This window comes from Barbatula barbatula (genome assembly GCF_947034865.1).
Source record: "Barbatula barbatula genome assembly, chromosome: 3".
NCBI lineage: Eukaryota > Metazoa > Chordata > Actinopteri > Cypriniformes > Nemacheilidae > Barbatula > Barbatula barbatula.
The window spans coordinates 7,489,978-7,507,646 of NC_136764.1; the positions used below are offsets into that span (position 1 = coordinate 7,489,978).

The 17,669-nt window shown below is 36.9% G+C and overlaps 3 protein-coding genes across 8 annotated transcripts; 1 reads left to right on the forward strand and 2 right to left on the reverse strand.

The window, feature by feature from the left end:
- Positions 1 to 260: 260 nt before the first annotated feature.
- coa1 (cytochrome C oxidase assembly factor 1) lies at positions 261 to 3,193 on the reverse strand. Of its 4 annotated transcripts, none has more exons than XM_079452107.1 (5): positions 2,920 to 3,173; positions 2,083 to 2,211; positions 1,850 to 2,001; positions 1,607 to 1,683; positions 261 to 1,508 (listed from the first exon to the last, which is right to left on the reverse strand). In XM_079452107.1, exons 2-5 carry the CDS (start codon positions 2,174 to 2,176, stop codon positions 1,427 to 1,429), a joined length of 405 nt encoding a protein of 134 aa, XP_079308233.1. In that variant the 5' UTR covers positions 2,177 to 2,211; positions 2,920 to 3,173; the 3' UTR covers positions 261 to 1,426. The 4 variants fall into 4 exon arrangements, with proteins under 4 accessions (XP_079308233.1, XP_079308232.1, XP_079308231.1 ...); XM_079452106.1 differs by having other exon boundaries at positions 497 to 1,508; positions 2,083 to 2,192; positions 2,920 to 3,193; XM_079452105.1 differs by having other exon boundaries at positions 497 to 1,508; positions 2,083 to 2,192; positions 2,834 to 2,980.
- Positions 2,957 to 7,394, forward strand: blvra (biliverdin reductase A). 3 transcript variants are annotated; one of them, XR_013786378.1, is made up of 8 exons: positions 3,013 to 3,754; positions 4,286 to 4,409; positions 4,567 to 4,686; positions 4,777 to 4,874; positions 4,992 to 5,099; positions 5,271 to 5,439; positions 5,970 to 6,275; positions 7,188 to 7,394. XR_013786378.1 is itself a non-coding variant. In XM_079452104.1 (7 exons), the coding sequence occupies exons 2-7, from the start codon at positions 4,291 to 4,293 to the stop codon at positions 6,223 to 6,225; spliced, it is 870 nt and encodes a 289-aa protein (XP_079308230.1). In that variant the 5' UTR covers positions 2,957 to 3,754; positions 4,286 to 4,290; the 3' UTR covers positions 6,226 to 7,394. The 3 variants fall into 3 exon arrangements, 1 of the variants encoding a protein (XP_079308230.1); XR_013786379.1 differs by having other exon boundaries at positions 3,124 to 3,754; positions 5,970 to 6,312; XM_079452104.1 differs by having other exon boundaries at positions 2,957 to 3,754; positions 5,970 to 7,394.
- A 1,290-nt stretch (positions 7,395 to 8,684) lies between these two features.
- Positions 8,685 to 14,198, reverse strand: wdr48b (WD repeat domain 48b). The gene is made up of 19 exons (XM_079451589.1): positions 14,122 to 14,198; positions 13,661 to 13,801; positions 13,398 to 13,476; positions 13,210 to 13,292; positions 12,998 to 13,127; positions 12,792 to 12,880; positions 12,565 to 12,666; positions 12,125 to 12,349; positions 11,819 to 11,893; positions 11,541 to 11,643; positions 11,318 to 11,415; positions 11,129 to 11,236; positions 10,953 to 11,049; positions 10,503 to 10,598; positions 10,031 to 10,142; positions 9,857 to 9,944; positions 9,704 to 9,780; positions 9,405 to 9,597; positions 8,685 to 9,323 (listed from the first exon to the last, which is right to left on the reverse strand). Exons 1-19 carry the CDS (start codon positions 14,167 to 14,169, stop codon positions 9,228 to 9,230), a joined length of 2,040 nt encoding a protein of 679 aa, XP_079307715.1. The 5' UTR covers positions 14,170 to 14,198; the 3' UTR covers positions 8,685 to 9,227.
- Positions 14,199 to 17,669: the final 3,471 nt, after the last annotated feature.

Sequence of the window (17,669 nt, forward strand, 5' to 3'; positions counted from 1 at the left end):
TATTGCACGTTAAAGAGCAAGAGGTTAATGTGGGGAGTGGTTTGCAAGTCTTCTCATCGACCTTATTTTAGCCTACTCAATTATGTTTTTCACACTTTCATTGACACATATGTAGTCCTGTAATATTTAAAACGACCTCAAGTCAAGTCAAATGTGCCAAAACAAGCCAGCAAACCTGCAGAGCCATGAAAACATATCCAACATATTACGTTTTTAAGGATTTATACATTGAATATAATAAGGTTATAGAAACAAATATTAAGAACATTGAGTACATATTTATTTCCATGGATCTGTTGGCCGTTGGAAGTGAAGACAGATGGTCCCGGAGCTCTGTGGATATTTCTGGAGCCGGGTGGTTTTGGGGATTTGGGTGGGATTGAGAGGAGAAGGAAAGTTTGAGACATGAAACCCCAACTCAGTGAGGATAGAAATAGACAGACTGAAGATGAACACTAACGGTATGTTCTCAGTCAAACACTGGATAACAAAAAATGACATGTTAAACATATTGATTTAATTTGGTTAAAAAAAGCTAAACGTTCAATGTTAAAAGTTACATTAGATGATTCTGGTTTATCATTCCTCTCTTATCAACATAAATATTGATTAAACCCATTTTTTTCCAGTTTTATTGAAGTATTCTCCTATGATCTCTGGACCTGGATATTTCAGCCAAGAGACCAGATTGGGAGAGAGAGACCAGGTGGAGGTTAAATGGACCAAGACTAATAGAGTAATAAGGTTTCATCTGGGTGGAGAGCAGAAAAACAAACCTACCACATTACAAACCAAATATTAGTGAGTTTCAAAGATTAATGTCAATGTATTGTTTTTGTCTTGTAACTTTTGTTGTCAAATTGCACAAATGTGTTGCTTATCTCACAATAAAATCGAACTGGGAGTGTTAAGGGTCGACGTCAGCTCATGATCTTTTACTGACACCTACAGGTTAGATTCAGTACAGCAGGACTATATTCTTCGTGATTATGCCCATAAAAATGCCATGTTGATATTATGTGCAGTTCTGTCGAATTTGTCATTTTAATTTACACACTTTACAATCATTTTAAAGATGAAAGAGATGAGATTTAGTTTATTATTATTCTTACTTGATTAGATTTAATTATTTAAATGAAGAGTAACGTTAAACATCGCATGGATGTCTTTAACTGGTTTGAGAGTAATACAATGGTAAACGTTTGAAATTGGAACATTACTGCATGAAAGAAATTATTAAGACAGTTTTTTTCTTAAAAAAAGAAAATTTGATTTTGTCTAATTTACATCTCAGTATAAAATGACAAAAAACAAACTGCCCCAAGTCAGGTATCAACTTTCATTTAGCCCTTTAAATTAAATAAATATATAAAATAAACGCAATAAGATATGTCTAACATAAGAGAGGAATTTCTTCTGTGTGATGTTACTCTTGAGATTCTGACTTGTTGAAAATCTCAATATTGTCTCCATCCCTAAGCTTCAATAACACTTGCTGGAGGTCCCACCTATTGACAGAAGAGATGACAATTATCTTCTGTACAACAATACACATGTTTAAACAATGTACAACTTGAATATGAGATTGTAGGTAAAATCTGATTACCTGTTCATGAGAGGGTCTCTGGTTGAGGATGTGTAGAGATAACCCCCAGTTTTTGACCCAGTAACTGGAATCTTCAACTGAAATTAATATAAAAGAGGATTAAAATAATGCTGACCAGCAGCAAATATATACATGATAAATACAGGGAATAAATACTCTTTTTAGAAACTGTACTGTATAGGAAAAGCAGGTTTAAGTTGGTCAGTCCATCATATTTAATGAATCTAATGTTAAGATGCTGACCTGGGCGCTGTTGTGGTCCATGCGGTTGTGTCTGTCTGATAAATGGATGTTGTGGATTTTTAAAGGAGGTGCACCAAGACTGGCCATGGCTGTAGAATTATTGTTCAGCTCTTCGAGGGCCAGCCGGTAGTACTCTGATTTAGCAAAATTTTCTTCAAGAGACAGAACAAATGTGTAAACATTTTTACAGTAATCAGATGCAGAAATGAATGCATGTTATGCTGGTGACTTACTCTGCATGAGGTAATACATCATTGCGCAGCCTCCGCCGGTAACCACGGTGATGAAGATAGTCATCTGCTGCAGGAGACTGGTTGATCGACTCATCTTCAGTTCAGGTAAACTGTATGAAGGTTTGTGCACTTTATAGAACAGAAGTGATGGTAGCAAATTTTATTTACCTTACAAACTGAATACATCCCACCGGAACGAATGCACTAAAAGTACACATTTTTGAGACGCTCTAAAACATTTTTGATGTAAAGGCTTGGTTACATGTTACATGTTTTATGAATACACATGGTTTTCTAAGCAAAAATAACCAACTATTATTAAAGGAACCAACCTTTTAGGGATGTTCAGCATACATGGGAATCTATACATCCCATGCCCTTTATGAATCAACGAATTGGCTCAGTTGAAAAAGGTATTATATACGGTTGTTGATTTAATTTAATTTATTTATTTAACACTTTTGGGTCAATAAGAAATACCCACAATTTCAGTCGTGTTCATTCAATTTCTGTGGCACAGTTGTTTTATACTTTTTATCCACAGTATTATGCATCATAACATGTCGTACACCAATGTCCTTTAAACAACACCATAGTGATATTACCCTGTACCAGCAGTGTAAAAACATTTACACATTTCGATTGCACTTAATTTATGTAAACATTACTTATATTACTGTACAATGGTACATTATCACTGTCCTTACGTGTCCCATATTTTTAAATGGTTACTACGTGATAAATGCCTTACAAAATGCGTAGATTCATTACAGAAGCTTCAGATCATTCGTACGTCGATCTCAAGTGTGGCTTATAATATTTATATTATGAACTTACCATCACATTGAAATCAGAAACTAACTACAGCAGCGCTAGATGGGCGCGGCCATGTTCGTTCAAAATAAACTTTATTTAACCAGCTGTGACTATGAAGGACAAACGAGGAGACCTTTCGCGATTTATTACGCTACAACAAACGACAAATGCGAGTCGATGTTTTAGTAATAAAGAAGTCAAACATTTTAACGCGATCGCGACTACATTTATGAGTATTTACGAAGTCCCTTTAAGGCAATTCACCGCACTCAGTAGCCATATTTGCAACATATCCGGGTCATACAAGACCAACATCGTATCTACATGAATGGGGGCACCGACAGCTTCAGAATCGTAGTTAAATAACATTTCCAGCCATTAAATAAACACAGAAATGCCGTTTCAGAGCTCACATTTCGCTAAAAACAATCTTATTTTCTTTTACTATTCATAGTTTGTGGAGACTCGATTCTAGTGAAAATCCACCATAAACGCCTTCAAACAATGTTTCGAATTATTTATTTTACTTGTATGTAAAAGAGGTACTTTTCTATTTAAAGTAAATTACAAATATTTTAAAAAGATGTGTACAGTACGGATGTCCTCCACAAGAGAACCCTTGATTACGATTAGAAAGCGGGACTTTCTTCTCTGGAGTTGCCGCGTGTTACACTTTCTGCCTATTCACGATAGAACCGAGGCGTCTTGTTAACGTGGACAATCTTTGGTATCGATCACGAGTGACGTCACAGTGTTACGAAAAAGAGTTACGAAAGTTCTTTCAGTTCCCACATCAGACTGTTCGGTTTGCTCTTCTCTGCAAGTGTATCAGAGATCCACGGACTGTCATTCAGAGGTGAGGGCACGGGTGTTATGTGTAGTCGTGCACAAACAAGAATGAATGTTTTAGCGTTGTGTAATGTCTCGTTTATGGCTTTTTTCCTCATGTTTTGTCCCACGCGGTGCAGGATTAGGTAACATGACGTGTTATTGTAATTAGAGCGCGACTAGGTCTTTCATGTAATCGACCTTATTTATGCAATGACAATCTTGTTTCTTTTCTGCAATGCCTTATGTAGTGCGCTAGTTTCGTGTTTTTAGAAGAACTTAAAAAAATCAAGACAGCTGATACATGCGCCTTTAACACGCAGACTGTTACATGCGCTTTTATCACGCAGACTGTTACATGCGCTTTTATCAGGCAGACGCACATTCAGTTGTTAGCTGCTTTGTCATGCTGATTTCTGTGTATTGTCTGATCTACAGTAGAACTTCTCCAACCTCTATTGCATTGAACCAGCCAGCCATACATCTGATCTTTTTGAGCTTATACAATGTAGATCACATGTCTGAATGTCACTAATGTCATAATGTCTGTTTTGTGTAGGAGTCATGCTTGGATCAGTGGTGGTGGGTTTAGGCATTGCAGGATGTGTCAGACTAAGAGAATTACTCGCCCCTTTACCAGCCAGTGCTGCTGACAAACTCACGATCAAAGGCTTTGTTTCCAGGTCAGTACATAAGCCAAGGATTCATAATTCTGTCTGTCCTGTCCATCTATCCGTCCGTCTGTCTGTCTACCTACCTATCTATGGTCAAAGGTCCATAGATGTTATTTTCTGTGTGCTTGCGTTCTGTTCCCTTTATATGTTTTTTTGCTCTGCACAGGAGGAGCCTTGAAGATCAGCAGGGAGTGAAACAGATCTCCATGACCGAAGCATTAAGCGGAGATGATATCCAGGTGGCTTTTATATGCACGGAAAACACGAATCACGAAGAGCACATCAGGTGACCCACACAGATCTTCTCTTTACGGACAATCATATCTTGTAACCCTTCACATGTTATTGATCCTCTCTCATGTCCGTTCAACCTCAGACAATTTCTGAAGGCAGGGAAGCACGTGTGTGTGGAGTATCCCATGACTCTTAGCTACGCGTCTGCAGTGGATCTGTGGGATCTGGCTCAAGAGAAGGGTGAGCTGCGGACATGACCTTCATCTCTCGGATCAAGACTGACATCACATTAAATAATTTGTTTATATTTTAGATTATCAGACAGCCACACGGTTTACTTTATTATCTTATCTTCAGGGTTGGTGCTACACGAAGAACATATTGAACTTCTCACTCCTGATTTCAAACAGCTGAAAAAAGACATAGTGGGAAAGACGCTGGAGGAAGGAACGCTGCACTTCACAGGTATTATACGATTATAATAATGCGTCTGGTCACAACACAATGTCTGTTTTAGCAAGACACGGCACTGACAAGCATTGAGGGGTTCGTTTTGTTTAGTCAGATAAATACAATTTATTTTGTTCTTGAGTTTTATCTATATTATTTTTCATTATGTGTCGTTGTGGTTCTCAGGTGGCTCACTGAAGCCAGATTTTGGATTCCCGTCGTTCAGTGGCATTGCAAGATTGACCTGGTTGGTTGAGCTTTTCGGGAATCTTACAGTTACATCAGCATCTATGGTGGAGGAGAAAGAGAACAAATACATAAAGATGACGGCCCACCTTTTGACCCAACAACAGAAGTAAGCCCATCAGCATTTCTAACAGCATCCCGTCCTTAAAGGGATACTCCACCCAAAACCTCTATACTATGTTCTGTTGAACACAATGAAATATATTTGGGAAAATGTAAGCAACTGACATTTCTGGGACATCATTGACACATCACTTTGTTCAACAGAATAAAAAAGATAAAAATATTTCTTCTACTTTGGTAGTCAATGGTGACCCAGAAATCTAACATTTTCCCAAATATTTTTCTTTGTGTTTAACCGAGCAATGAAATTTATACAGGTTTGGAACAACTTGAGGGTGGACCATCCCTTCAAAATTCACTATCTTTATTAAGCAATGCAAACTCTATACTTTTATGTAGTTGATAATACGGTTGGCTTTAGATGTGAGAGGGGGAAACGTTTTCATGTAACTGATCAATCATTTTAAGATTTTAGCTTTTGTCTTTGCATAACCTTGAAACTGTAATGCCGGAGTGTATGCTGGATGTTATAATTTCATATTGATAACTCCAAGCCTTTTTTTTTATCTGTCACAGACCCCTAACATGGATCGAAGAACGGGGTCCAGGACTGGGCAGAGTCAAGCACGTTAACTTGCGCTTCCAGGATGTCACCATCACTGAACTCCCTGCCGGTCAGCGGGAGCCGGTGGGTTTATTCATGCAGGATATGGTGCTGTTTGGCCGGAAGCTGCAAGGAGACGTGCCGGCTGAGGAGCTTCAGGCTGAGAAGAACAGAATCCTGCACTGTCTGGAGCTTGCAGACCGCATACGACAGCTTAGCGAGAGCTAAGAAATTAACCGCTGGGAGATCAGAGCTGGTGTTCCAATGATGGCCATAATGTCAGTTTTGCCTTAATGTCTGCTGTGGTATTAAAGGGTAAGTTCATCCCAAAATCAAATTTGTGTGATATTTACACACCCACATGACGTAAAACATGTTTTGGGACCTTATGGCGTCTTCGGAACACAAATAAAGATAGTTTAGGTGACATAGAGAAATTTCCAGACCTCCTCATAGACATTATGGTTATAGTTTTTGTTAAGGTCCTAAAAAGTACTAAATACAGCATTAAATTGGTCCTTCCGCTCATAGTGGCTCGATTGAATATTCTCCTCTGTCTTGCTCTCCCACCATAGACTAAAATAAAAAAAACTTGATTGAGCTATTATAAGAGGATGGACCAATCTGGAAATGTCAGCTAAAATATATTTATTTGTGCTCCGAAGACACTAAGAGGTCTCAAAACATGTTAAATGTCATGTAGGTGAGTTAAAAAAATCACACAAATTATATTTTGGGATGGACTTACCCTTTAAGGGATAAAGGTTTTGTTGCAGCTGATCTGTATGTTTTTTTTGTGTTAAGGGACAGGTCTGTCGTCATTTACTGAGCCTCATGTTGTTAAACAAGTTAATATAATACAGTGGCAAAAAATTATGACTACAGGCAGCTTTTGAAAGAAAATTATGAAACTCGAACAACATGAGTGGTGAGCAAATGAAATTTTAGTTTTTTATTGTGCTATTTAAACTTTTGAGGCTTGAAATGGAATTTAATTTTGCTTTACTGCTTGAATTGCAAAAACAGGAAGTGCGTACTTGTATTAGAGTAGAATCAAAGTTTGTATTGAAAGGCGATGTCATTGTTTTATGTATAACCAGTAAACAAACACATTCCATTATTATATCATGTGACTCATAACTAGTTCTTATTAATTAACGTTACACAGCCGGTTTGCTATTAATCCACAGAAACCATTCTTGCTGAACACATGCTGATGTGGGCTTGTTGGTCAGTTGGGGTGACATGTGACTGATACGCTCAGAGTTCTGCTTTTCTGCAATGGCGCCAAACATCAAGTATTGACCTCCAGTGACTCGAATTATTCTTCATTTTTGCTTTCGCTGAGCAAGATCTTCATGGTCCTGTTGTGTGATTAAAGCTTTTTTATCACCTTTATGCCTTTTGTATTTATACCTTTTTGATTTGATCTTTGCAGTCATACGTAGTTTGAGATTTTGAACACATCTGCCAGTGGAGTAAAAATGAGCTTGAATTGTTTTACGTCTCTAAGACTTGAACGATAAAGGGCATGAGATCAATTAGAGTAAAAAAATGAAGGTAGCATCCCAGAGAGCAAAGAGAACAGATTTAATGTTGAGTCAATGTTGAATTGGTTATTTTAACCAATAACATTAAAGGGATACTTCACACAAAAATGAAAAATCTGTCATCATTTACTCACCTTCAAGGTGTTCCAAATCTGTATACATGTATTTGTTCTGATGAACACAGAGAAAGATATTTGGAAGAATGCTTGGAAACAGATTTAGCCCCTATGGGTTTTTTAAAAATCTTTTTTTGTTCTGTTGAACACAAAAGAGGACATTTTGAAGAATGTAGGACAGGAAAAAATTCTGGAGCACTTTTTTATATCTTATTTAAAGTTTTGAAATTATATAAACATACAAACAAAAGGTAACCAAGATAAAATCTGAAAATAATAATAAATAAAAAGTTTTGGTGACATTTTGATTGCTTTTGCCTGAAGTCTCATAAAAAAAATTCTTGATGGGTTTATAATCATGTCTATAAGAACAGTGTGCAAGTGTATATATATATATTGCAAGCGTAGACCTGCTAAATAATGTTTTTATAGTTTAATCTAATGAAATATGGCCTTTATGATTCACAACTTAAAAATCAATCATAAACGTATCGCTTTTTGAAAGTGCAAAACCACAATTGCAACTTTTATTTTATGGAATATTCAGTCATATTGGCAGATGTGCGATGCAAAAAGTCTCTCCTTTTACACACAAATGTGAACTTCAAGCTAACTTTGACCCCCTTGTATATCATAATAATAAGAGGAAATGAAGTGTTGCTGAAACAGTGTTTTTATTTCTTCTAAGAGTGTCAACGTCTGATTCACCTCCAAACAAAAAGGTTGATAAATGTACAATTGCATTTCAGTGAAACCTTGAATGGGCATTAAGCGGTGTTGTAAAACGGCAATAATAGCATTTTTAATCACAAAATACTTTTTTTATTTACTGCAACAAAACAATTTAAATGAAATGGGGACAGAGTTTCAAAAAGCAAATGAAACTAAAACTTCCTCAGTGACCACAGCTTATAACCACAAAAATATAAAAAAAGACTAGAGAATATGTGGATGATAATTTTCATTAATTAACATATTAGGTAACCTAAATGAATAAAGGAGGACACTTATACAGCATTAATCATTCTGATGTTGTTTATTTCCACATCCAAATTTATTTCCACATTTCGAGTTGCATTATAAACTAACATGAATTAACAATGAGAACAGTCCATTTAAAAAAATCGTTAACCTATATTCCTAGAATAATAAAGGCTTTTAAAAGTGTTCATTGTTATTTCATGATGCCTTAAATCTTTGTGTTTTAGTTAAAGTCTCTGGAATATCAGTGCTACTTCTCTGCATGAAGCAATTTATCTCACACGGTGAGCCTGTATATGCACACATAGCTTCATCCTCATTATCAACTTCATCATCAAACAGAACATGACATCACCAAAGTCAAGTTTGAACCAAAATGTAAAAAAGCCAGAATAAAATTACGCATGTATAAATGTCAATGTTCCCGTTTTACAGCACATCACAATGACTTAGTCTTCAACTGATAGATCTTCCCTGATGGTTCTCACACGTTACGCCCATCACACCCGAGAACAGCACGACATTCTCGGATGCTTCTTTCAAAATCAGAGTCTAAACAGTAAGACGACAAGGTCTTTGGTTCTCACGTGGACTTTTGTCGATAGTGAAGTGTCAGATCTCCACTAGTCTTCCAGATAAAATGCTTAACAGTTCGGAGGTCCATGTTTGGATCCAAGACCTGCAAAAGACAGCAAACTTCATTCACAATGTAGATCACTCAGCATGTCATGTCATCGAGTGGTTCAGTAAATTGTCTCACCTGATCCTGACACATAAGGTCAATCTTCTCCTCGGCCACCACCACAACATCTTCCTCTTTCTCCTGCTCTCCCGGCTTCTCATTGCCTGAGGAGTTGGTGGTCTGTGACTCGGTGTCCAGGTTGATGATCTTCTCATAAACATGTTCCATCACTTTCCGCACCTGCAGCATGTCGCTGGCGGACAGACGATCCCTAAAACAAGAAAGTGATGAAACTAAGACCAACTCTTTTCTGGAAACCGTTTCTAAATCTAAAATACACTTTTTTTATCACAGAGAATTACAGTTTTAAAACATACTTCTTGAGTGTTTTGGCCCCAGATGTTGAATGAGGTTGGAGGTAGAAAGGAATCTTGTTGAATTTTGGCATGTTTTTCTGTTGAAGAAAAATAATTGAATATAAAATGAAAATACTCATGACAAATGTATGAATAATTGATTGAAACACTCACATCTACAGTGATGTCAATAACCCACTGAGGTACAGTCTCATTCAGTAACACAGACTCCGTCTCTCCTCCAGAATCACGACATAATAATCTAGAATAAAAAACAGTTTACTATAAATATACAAGATACAGAAGGTCAGGTGAGTTTGAAGTTCACCAGGAAGTTGTTATTCTGACCTAAACAATGTTCTTCCACCTGCTTCACCAAAGATGACAGGAGTGTGAGGAGGAACCTGAAAATATCCATTGCCCTTTGGAAGTCTGCTCTCTGATTCCTGTTCACCATTTTCTACAAAATAAAGACTTACTTTATTCTTTTTATTTCAAGTTTTATAAATCTCTCTGGAAGCTTTATTTTGAGATTGCAATGATTAAAATGATATTTGAAATAACATTAGTATATATTATACTATATTTAAAAACTGGAATTAATTGATTTCACATCCTTTCTGTTAAACGTTTTACTTTTGCAGTACATAAAGCAAGAAAATGTTATGGCAATTCATTGCGATATGTATGCGATTAAAACTATCATTTGCGCATTTGCAACTAAAAACTATTGTATTCAATATTTGTACTTTCTATTTATTTTTGTGCTTCGAGAGTCCTGGGACATCATGTAAACTATAGATATTGTATAAAGGCGTACCGTGGTTGTGCTCGTTCTCCTCCTCATCCATTGGGTTAGTATGGGTTCTGGGCCAGAACTCCAGCAGGGCCTGTAGAAGAAGCCCACCCAGATTTACTGTAACAAACACAAACATGGTTATTATTGTGAGGGCAGAAAATGAAAGTTTTTAAAACCAATGAGAGAGAAAAGATCATCCAAAGATCATTTATTTCTATAGAGTATTGCTTACTCCTGCTTATTCACGCCTGTATAGTTTTATTCTTCATTTATATTCATATATCATTGAGTAATTAGATATTAACAAATTCTGGATTTGCCAAGTCATTACACAAACATTTTTGCTTGGGTTATGAAAAAATATGAAAAAGGTGTCTAAAAATCTTGTACATCACCTTTTTCGCTTCTAGAGAACTATTTGAGTTTCACAAAAACAATGATGCACTAGGAAGACATAATTCATAAACATACATTTAGGGTCAGAACCATCTTGACTTGTAAAACCAGCATCTTTAGCTGCCACCCACGCTGCGAAACAGTCGCTTTCCTCCAGTGTGATTGTCAACATCTAAACAAAAGATCAAAGTCACTCAACCTGTTATTTTTTATCTGAAACAGATAAAGATCAATGGGTCTCTTAGGCTCACCCCTGTTTTAAGATCTACGGAAAACCAGTTTGGCACATAGACCATCTTGAACCTCTTTTTCACTTCTTCGTCAAAGTCTACTTTCCCCAGATCTTCCCCTTTACACGCCTACAAAACATCACAACACAATTTTTTGGCATTGATAAGAAGTATTGGAGGTAACAGCGAATGGTGATGATCTGCTCTTACTTTGAGGATGTCCCAGAATGCCACGTTGCTATCTGTGTCTTTGGTGAGGATGTGCCGTTTGTCATTGAGAACATGACACTGAACGATGCTGGTGCCACCTGAAATCAATCACAAAGTTAAAAACCGTAAACCTAATTTCGTCCAGCATTATTGACTGCGTGTTAAAGAATAAACATGCATATTTGATGCTGACAGTCAGATGCATTTTCTGCTGGTTATTCACCTTTGATGACTTGCTCGGGTTGTGTACACAGTGGAGTTAAAGGGGTGCTGCAGTCATTGTCATAATCCCCAGATGTCCTGAAGTTAAGCATTCCCTTCAGAGACTGACACAAACACACATTGGTTTAAAATATCTGACGCCACAACTAGACATTACTTACATAAAAAGGTGTAGTTCACTCAAAATTAACCATTCTGATATCATGATACATAAGAACAATTATTGTTGTCCTTTTTAGGTAAACTCTCTTTTTAAGGGAAACATGGGTTGTTACTCACCCATTTGTTTACAAATGATTTTGTCGTGGAAACCCATATGGCTTGAGGAGGATCTGCTGATCGGTCCAACTCCATCTGTATAGAGTCAAGGGGCAAAGAAAAGTCCAACAGAAGATATTAGGAAAAACCTGTTGCCGAAGCTTTTTTTACATACCAAGCAGGAAAAGCCAACCTCAGGCATATACAATACTCTAGTTTAACAGTATATATCATCTGATGTGGCTTTCAGGTTCATTCAGTTTTCTGGTTGTATCCTGTATAGCTTTGTCTTTCATACACCTTGCCTAAGTCAGACCTCTCGCTCACCTTTAGAACCGGAGCAGTTTCTTCACAGACCAGCACACGTGTGTCGGGGTTCCGCAGATCTGTGCAGTAGATCTTTTTGTCCCGTCCACCGGAGTAGACGTGTGTGAAGGCCTCATTCACCTGCAGGGCCCACACGCCTTCATCATGGACCCGGTATGTGGCGATACATCGCTGCTGGCCGAGAGACCACAATCGTATCGTGCCATCCGAACTACCGGAGAGACACTAGACAGGGAAGGAGGGTGTTGAAATGAAAATATGCTGTATATGGATCACAATACGGTGCTGTAATCCTTTACTTCATTCGCATTGTATTTTGGGACTTTACACAATTATATATGATTATAGAAAAATCATGACAAATGCGTAATATGTGGTGAAATAATGACTTTCCAACAGGGGAGCTTTCCAAGGCATAACATTCAGCCTTCAAGACCTACCTGAGTTCCTTCTTTGTTTAGTAATAAAGATCTGACATTGTCTGTGTGACCTTTCAGCTTCATTAATTTGGCACACGTGCGTGGATCCCAGACCCTCAAGACCTTATACAAAACAAAAACCAGCCCTTTAACAAATGAAAAGTCTTTACATTTCAACCTGTAGTAACGTGAACATCAGTGAGCTCTTTCTTTGCTCAGACTGCGCAAATAAAACCACTGAAACAAACCTTCTCTGTAGATCCTGAGACGATAACTGTTCCCGACTGGTTCATTGCAAGACTGTAGATGGAGTCCTTATTACCGCTCAACGAAGAAGCTGTATGAAGAGAGAGACACAGACAATACACCACTCACTTTATTTTCAAGATAATAAGTTCAACATCAATTACTTACAAAATGTGATCAAAAGTTATAAAGCAGAAAATTGACTCACTCGTGACAGTGTTATTAGAGGCGGTCAGAGCTGTCAGTGTGTTCACATCCCACAAAAAGATCTGTCTGTCCAGCCCGCCCGAAGAAACCAGCTCTTTGTCTTTAGCGTAAGCTAAAGCTTTGACGTAGTCCTGAAGAACCACAACCACCTCAGACATTATTAACGCAGACTCATGTTGTAAAGAAAATGTGAAACTTTAAAAACATACAAACCTTATGTGTCCGTAATGTAGACATGCAGAATCCCTTGTGTGCGTTCCAGACTTTGACTGTGGTATCTGAAGAGGCTGATACCACTACAAGACAGAACAATATACTGAAATCAAGATACACTTCAAATTTAAATGGATGTCAAACAGCACAACGTTTCTGCACAAAGGATTTGAGATGGTTAGACGCACATGTTTTTCCGTTACAGCAGAGGATGATGTCATTCACCCAGTCTGTGTGATGCTCCATTGAAGCGATGTATGAGTCCTGCTGTAATGACAGAAACATAATAAGAAAAACACATTAAACAATTTGAGGATGATGAAATCTTGTTTTGGATTATGAACAGCTTTTTTAATGCTTTTTAACAGCTGACAGAGGAATGATACACCAATACATTCCTTAAAAAGATCAACCAGACGCATTTATGTCATTTAGGAAAAGCAGGTTGTACTTTGTGTTGATTGACAGTCCATATTCTGATGATGGAGTCTCTGCCCGCTGTGAAGAGTCTGTTCAGAGTAGGATCTAACTGAAGAGCATTGACACCATTACGATTGTATTTCTCCACTTCATCTCTGATCACATAAGAAACCTGCGAACAAACCATTATAATAAAAGTTAATTAATAAGGCAGATAAAGTAAAATTTTAATTACAATGAGAGAAACACCAAAGATGACCATAGCATGGTATTCTTTTGAGCAATATGTACCAGGGTAGTACAGTGGCATACCATCACCGAACGCTGCATTATGAATCATATGAACTATATCACAGTGATCAAACCATCTATTAAAGTAACGCATATCTTACATTTATTCAAATCAAGTATTAACTTTAACTCGAGTAAAGACAGCACATGTTGATTAAATGACTTTAAGAGATCTGTCAAACGTTTTAAGAGTAATATTACCTGTACTTTCTTTCGTCCTGCAGCGTTCTGCCTGTGATGGGTCGCCATCTTGCTTGTTGACAATCACAGAATGCGTCACTTCCGCTGAGGATGGGAAGTAGTCAATAACGTGACCGTATGTCACATTCGATAGCGCCATACACGCCGACGCGTCCGCCATCTTGGAACGGTTAACATTACAGCAAAATTAACGGGTTTTCCAAGATTTCACAACATTGCACAGCCCCTTTTTGTAAGGACCAACATTTAAATGAAACTTAGGGCGTGGGGAAACCTACAGCCGAGTAAACTATATGGTAACTTTTTAATGTTGTGTTAGCTAGCAACTTTGTCTTGTATTGTGCTGGTTTAACTAAAGAGTTTCTATACTTTTTTGGTTTATCATTTTTAACATGATGTATGTATCTTCACAACAGCACTTAACACTTGATATTCATGCATGCATACTGCAGAAGCTGTAAGCCTTCTCTCGAATATTCATGTGACGGTTTTGACTGTGACGGTAACTTTGTATTAGCACCTATCGTACTATTGCTCTTTTATGACATATCGCTTATTGCTCCCTGAACTCTTTGTAAGTCGCTTTGGATAAAAGCATCTGCTAATTGACTAAATGTAATGTAAAATGATGTAGCCCATAGCTATGATGAAAGCAACGCTAAAGATCACCAGAGACATCATTGACAGACACTTCACAAATTAAGTACACTCATATTTGTCTTATTTTTGTATAGAACATCAGAGTCCTGAATCTAAAAACTGTGGTGATAACTTTTAGCAATGTAAAACTGTTATATGAAATCGGTTCATGAAATGTTTTAAGTGTCTTTAAAACGTTGAACTTACAGTAGCTTAACAGTAGCAATATCATGTAAAGATATTGTCATGATACAGTTAGAATCCTCCCCATATGTTTTATTTATGAGATTACCACAAATGTAATTTATGAAAAGGACACGTTTACTAGTGGTTAGCCTGCTGGCTTGGTCCAAAAACCTTAAGTTGCACAGGAAACAACATTGTATGGCTCAAAATTATAATTTTTTATGCCCAAAATCATTAGGATACTTCTCAGTAAAGATAATACATGAAGCTATTTTGAAATTTTCTACTAATTTTGCTACCCGCCACATATTGTGCATCCTAACAAACCATACATCAATGGAAAGCTTAGTTATTCAAACATAAGACTTATTTTTTGACCTATAAGAAGCGATTGCATCAAAGCAGACGTACAATAAGAAAAAAAGAGAACAGCAAACAAATATGTCAATCACAAGCTATTGTTTTATTTTCAGTAATAGGCCTGGAAGACCAAATCTTTAATAAAAAGAAATAAGACTTAAATGAAATCAGGTTTATTTCATTGTAAATTAACATCACACTGCTCAAATCAGCATTTAGATAATTAAAGATTTAAAAAAGTATATTCTTCATCCCTATATTCTCTCATTATTGCTATGTTCAACTAACCATTAGAAAAAGGGATGTGCAACACCATAATTGAGGCCGATACAATGCGTATCATGCCAAAGATACAACACATTAAAGATACATCTGAAATACCAATGCAATGCGATTCACCCCTATTGCGATGCGACGCGATGCGATTCACCTCTATTGCGATGCGACGCGATATGATTAACCCCTATTACGGTGCGACTCGATACGATTCACTCCTATTACGATGCGACGCGATATGATTAACCTCATTACGATACGACGCAATACGATTCACACCCAATTACAATGCTACGCGATATGATTAACCCCTATTACGATGCGACGCGATACGATTAACACCGGACGCGATACGATTCAACCTTATTACAATGCAGTGCGGTCCGATTTCTATTATTCAACACAATACGATTCAATGCAATATAATCCAATGGAACAAAATATGATGCTATGCAATTCAATATGGTACCCCTGATAAAAAACAATAGAACCCTTCCTTAAACACAACACTTTTTTATTTATTTATTGTTATAATGTTAATTCAATTGGTCTTAATAGAAACTATAATGGTGTGATGGAATCTATGGGTGGGATATTATTTTGCAGATGGGAATTAATAGAACAACAAATCCTATTTAATTTTGTGTTTCCTATTTCACCCAAAACCGAAAATTCTGTCATCCGTTACTTACCCTAAGATTGTTCTAAACTTTGTTCCATATTGTTTCTTTGTTCTGCTAAACAGAATGGAAGATATTTTGAATAATGCCAGTAACCAGATCTCGTCCCCCATTTACTCCCATAGTATTATGGGAGTTATAGGGGATAAGATCTGTTTGTTCGCTGACATTCTTCCACATATTTTTGTGTTTAGCAGAACAAATACATTTTAACATGTTTTTAAGTTAAGTGAATGATGACAGAATTTTCATTTCTGGGTCATTATCTCTTTCATACTGCCCAAAGCATACAAAAAGGAAGTTTATAATGGTTTTTATGTTAATAGATAATAGTACATAATGGTATTTTAATGGAAACCATAAAAATTTTGGCCTGTTTGTAAATTACATGCAGTAAAATGACTGTCAATGAAAAATTAAACAGAATAATAGGCTAAATGATGATAAAATTATATTATACAAATAAATAAATGTTCATTATAACATCTTATTTTTCACACTCCAGCATTATGATCATTAATTTAAAGCCCTGACGGAGACCATGTGGTGAAATAATCACGTATGTTTACCGGATCGGCTTTGTTGGATTAAAATGTCAAATTCGGTTGAGTTTGTAAAAATCTCTCCTCATCAGAATATCTTTTCTGCTGTCTTCTGACAATGGCTGGATTTTTAAATCATCTTGTGGACGCTAATTATATGAGGCATTCAGTCAAATTGGCGATTGTAGCCAATTGAAATTTAAAAAGTTACCGTAAGAATGGATACACTGCTTCAACGAGCACTTCCTGTGTCCAGTTCAGCTGTAATAAAGGTCTGTTGCCTTGGAACAAGGAGAAGATCGGCCTACCTTTATACAGTGTTGCTCCACAACCTTCAGAGTTCCAGCTCCATGTTGGTGCTTCTTCTCTTCTGACATTTTCTAGAGAATTCAGATCAGGAAAGTGTGATGATCATGGAAGAAGCTTGGTTTTTTGTTTAGTGACCCATTTTGTTTGGATTTTGACATTTCTTAAATGAAACACAAACAGTTTGTTTAATCTGACCAAAGAACATTTCAAAAGTAATGGATACCGAAACCTCAAATAGGACTGTGTCTTTGGTAAAATGAAAACAAAAACATGAGCTTTTAACAGCACAATGTGTATAATTAAATCTATTGCTTGATCTTTACTCTTTGGGACCAATTCTCTGCTGTAGATCCTGGATATCTTGTTTATATCATACATGGCAATATGAATTCTTGCAAAAAAGAGCTGATTAAAATCTAAACCTGACAGTCTCTGCTAGAAGTCACGTAATGTGCCGTATGTGGATCTTTCAACACGACAATCATCTAAAAAAATCTATAAATCAAAACAAAATGGTGCTGAGAACAAGACCAAGATTCTGCCATGGACATCCCAG

What these genes read in the sequence shown, in the direction of transcription:
- coa1 (XM_079452105.1), bottom strand. An exon ending in GATGTATTACCTCATGCAGA is followed by an intron (nt 2,002 to 2,082) that starts GTAAGTCACCAG and finishes TGTCTCTTGAAG; the next exon opens with AAAATTTTGCTAAATCAGAG. An exon ending in AGAGACCCTCTCATGAACAG is followed by an intron (nt 1,509 to 1,606) that starts GTAATCAGATTT and finishes TTCTGTCAATAG; the next exon opens with GTGGGACCTCCAGCAAGTGT.
- blvra (XM_079452104.1), top strand. Translation starts at nt 4,291, where the DNA reads ATGCTTGGATCAGTGGTGGTGGGTTTAGGCATTGCAGGATGTGTCAGA. An exon ending in AATCACGAAGAGCACATCAG is followed by an intron (nt 4,687 to 4,776) that starts GTGACCCACACA and finishes GTTCAACCTCAG; the next exon opens with ACAATTTCTGAAGGCAGGGA. An exon ending in CTTTTGACCCAACAACAGAA is followed by an intron (nt 5,440 to 5,969) that starts GTAAGCCCATCA and finishes TATCTGTCACAG; the next exon opens with ACCCCTAACATGGATCGAAG.
- wdr48b (XM_079451589.1), bottom strand. Translation starts at nt 14,169, where the DNA reads ATGGCGACCCATCACAGGCAGAACGCTGCAGGACGAAAGAAAGTACAG. An exon ending in GGACTGTCAATCAACACAAA is followed by an intron (nt 13,477 to 13,660) that starts GTACAACCTGCT and finishes CTGTCATTACAG; the next exon opens with CAGGACTCATACATCGCTTC. An exon ending in ACCCGAGCAAGTCATCAAAG is followed by an intron (nt 11,416 to 11,540) that starts GTGAATAACCAG and finishes GATTGATTTCAG; the next exon opens with GTGGCACCAGCATCGTTCAG.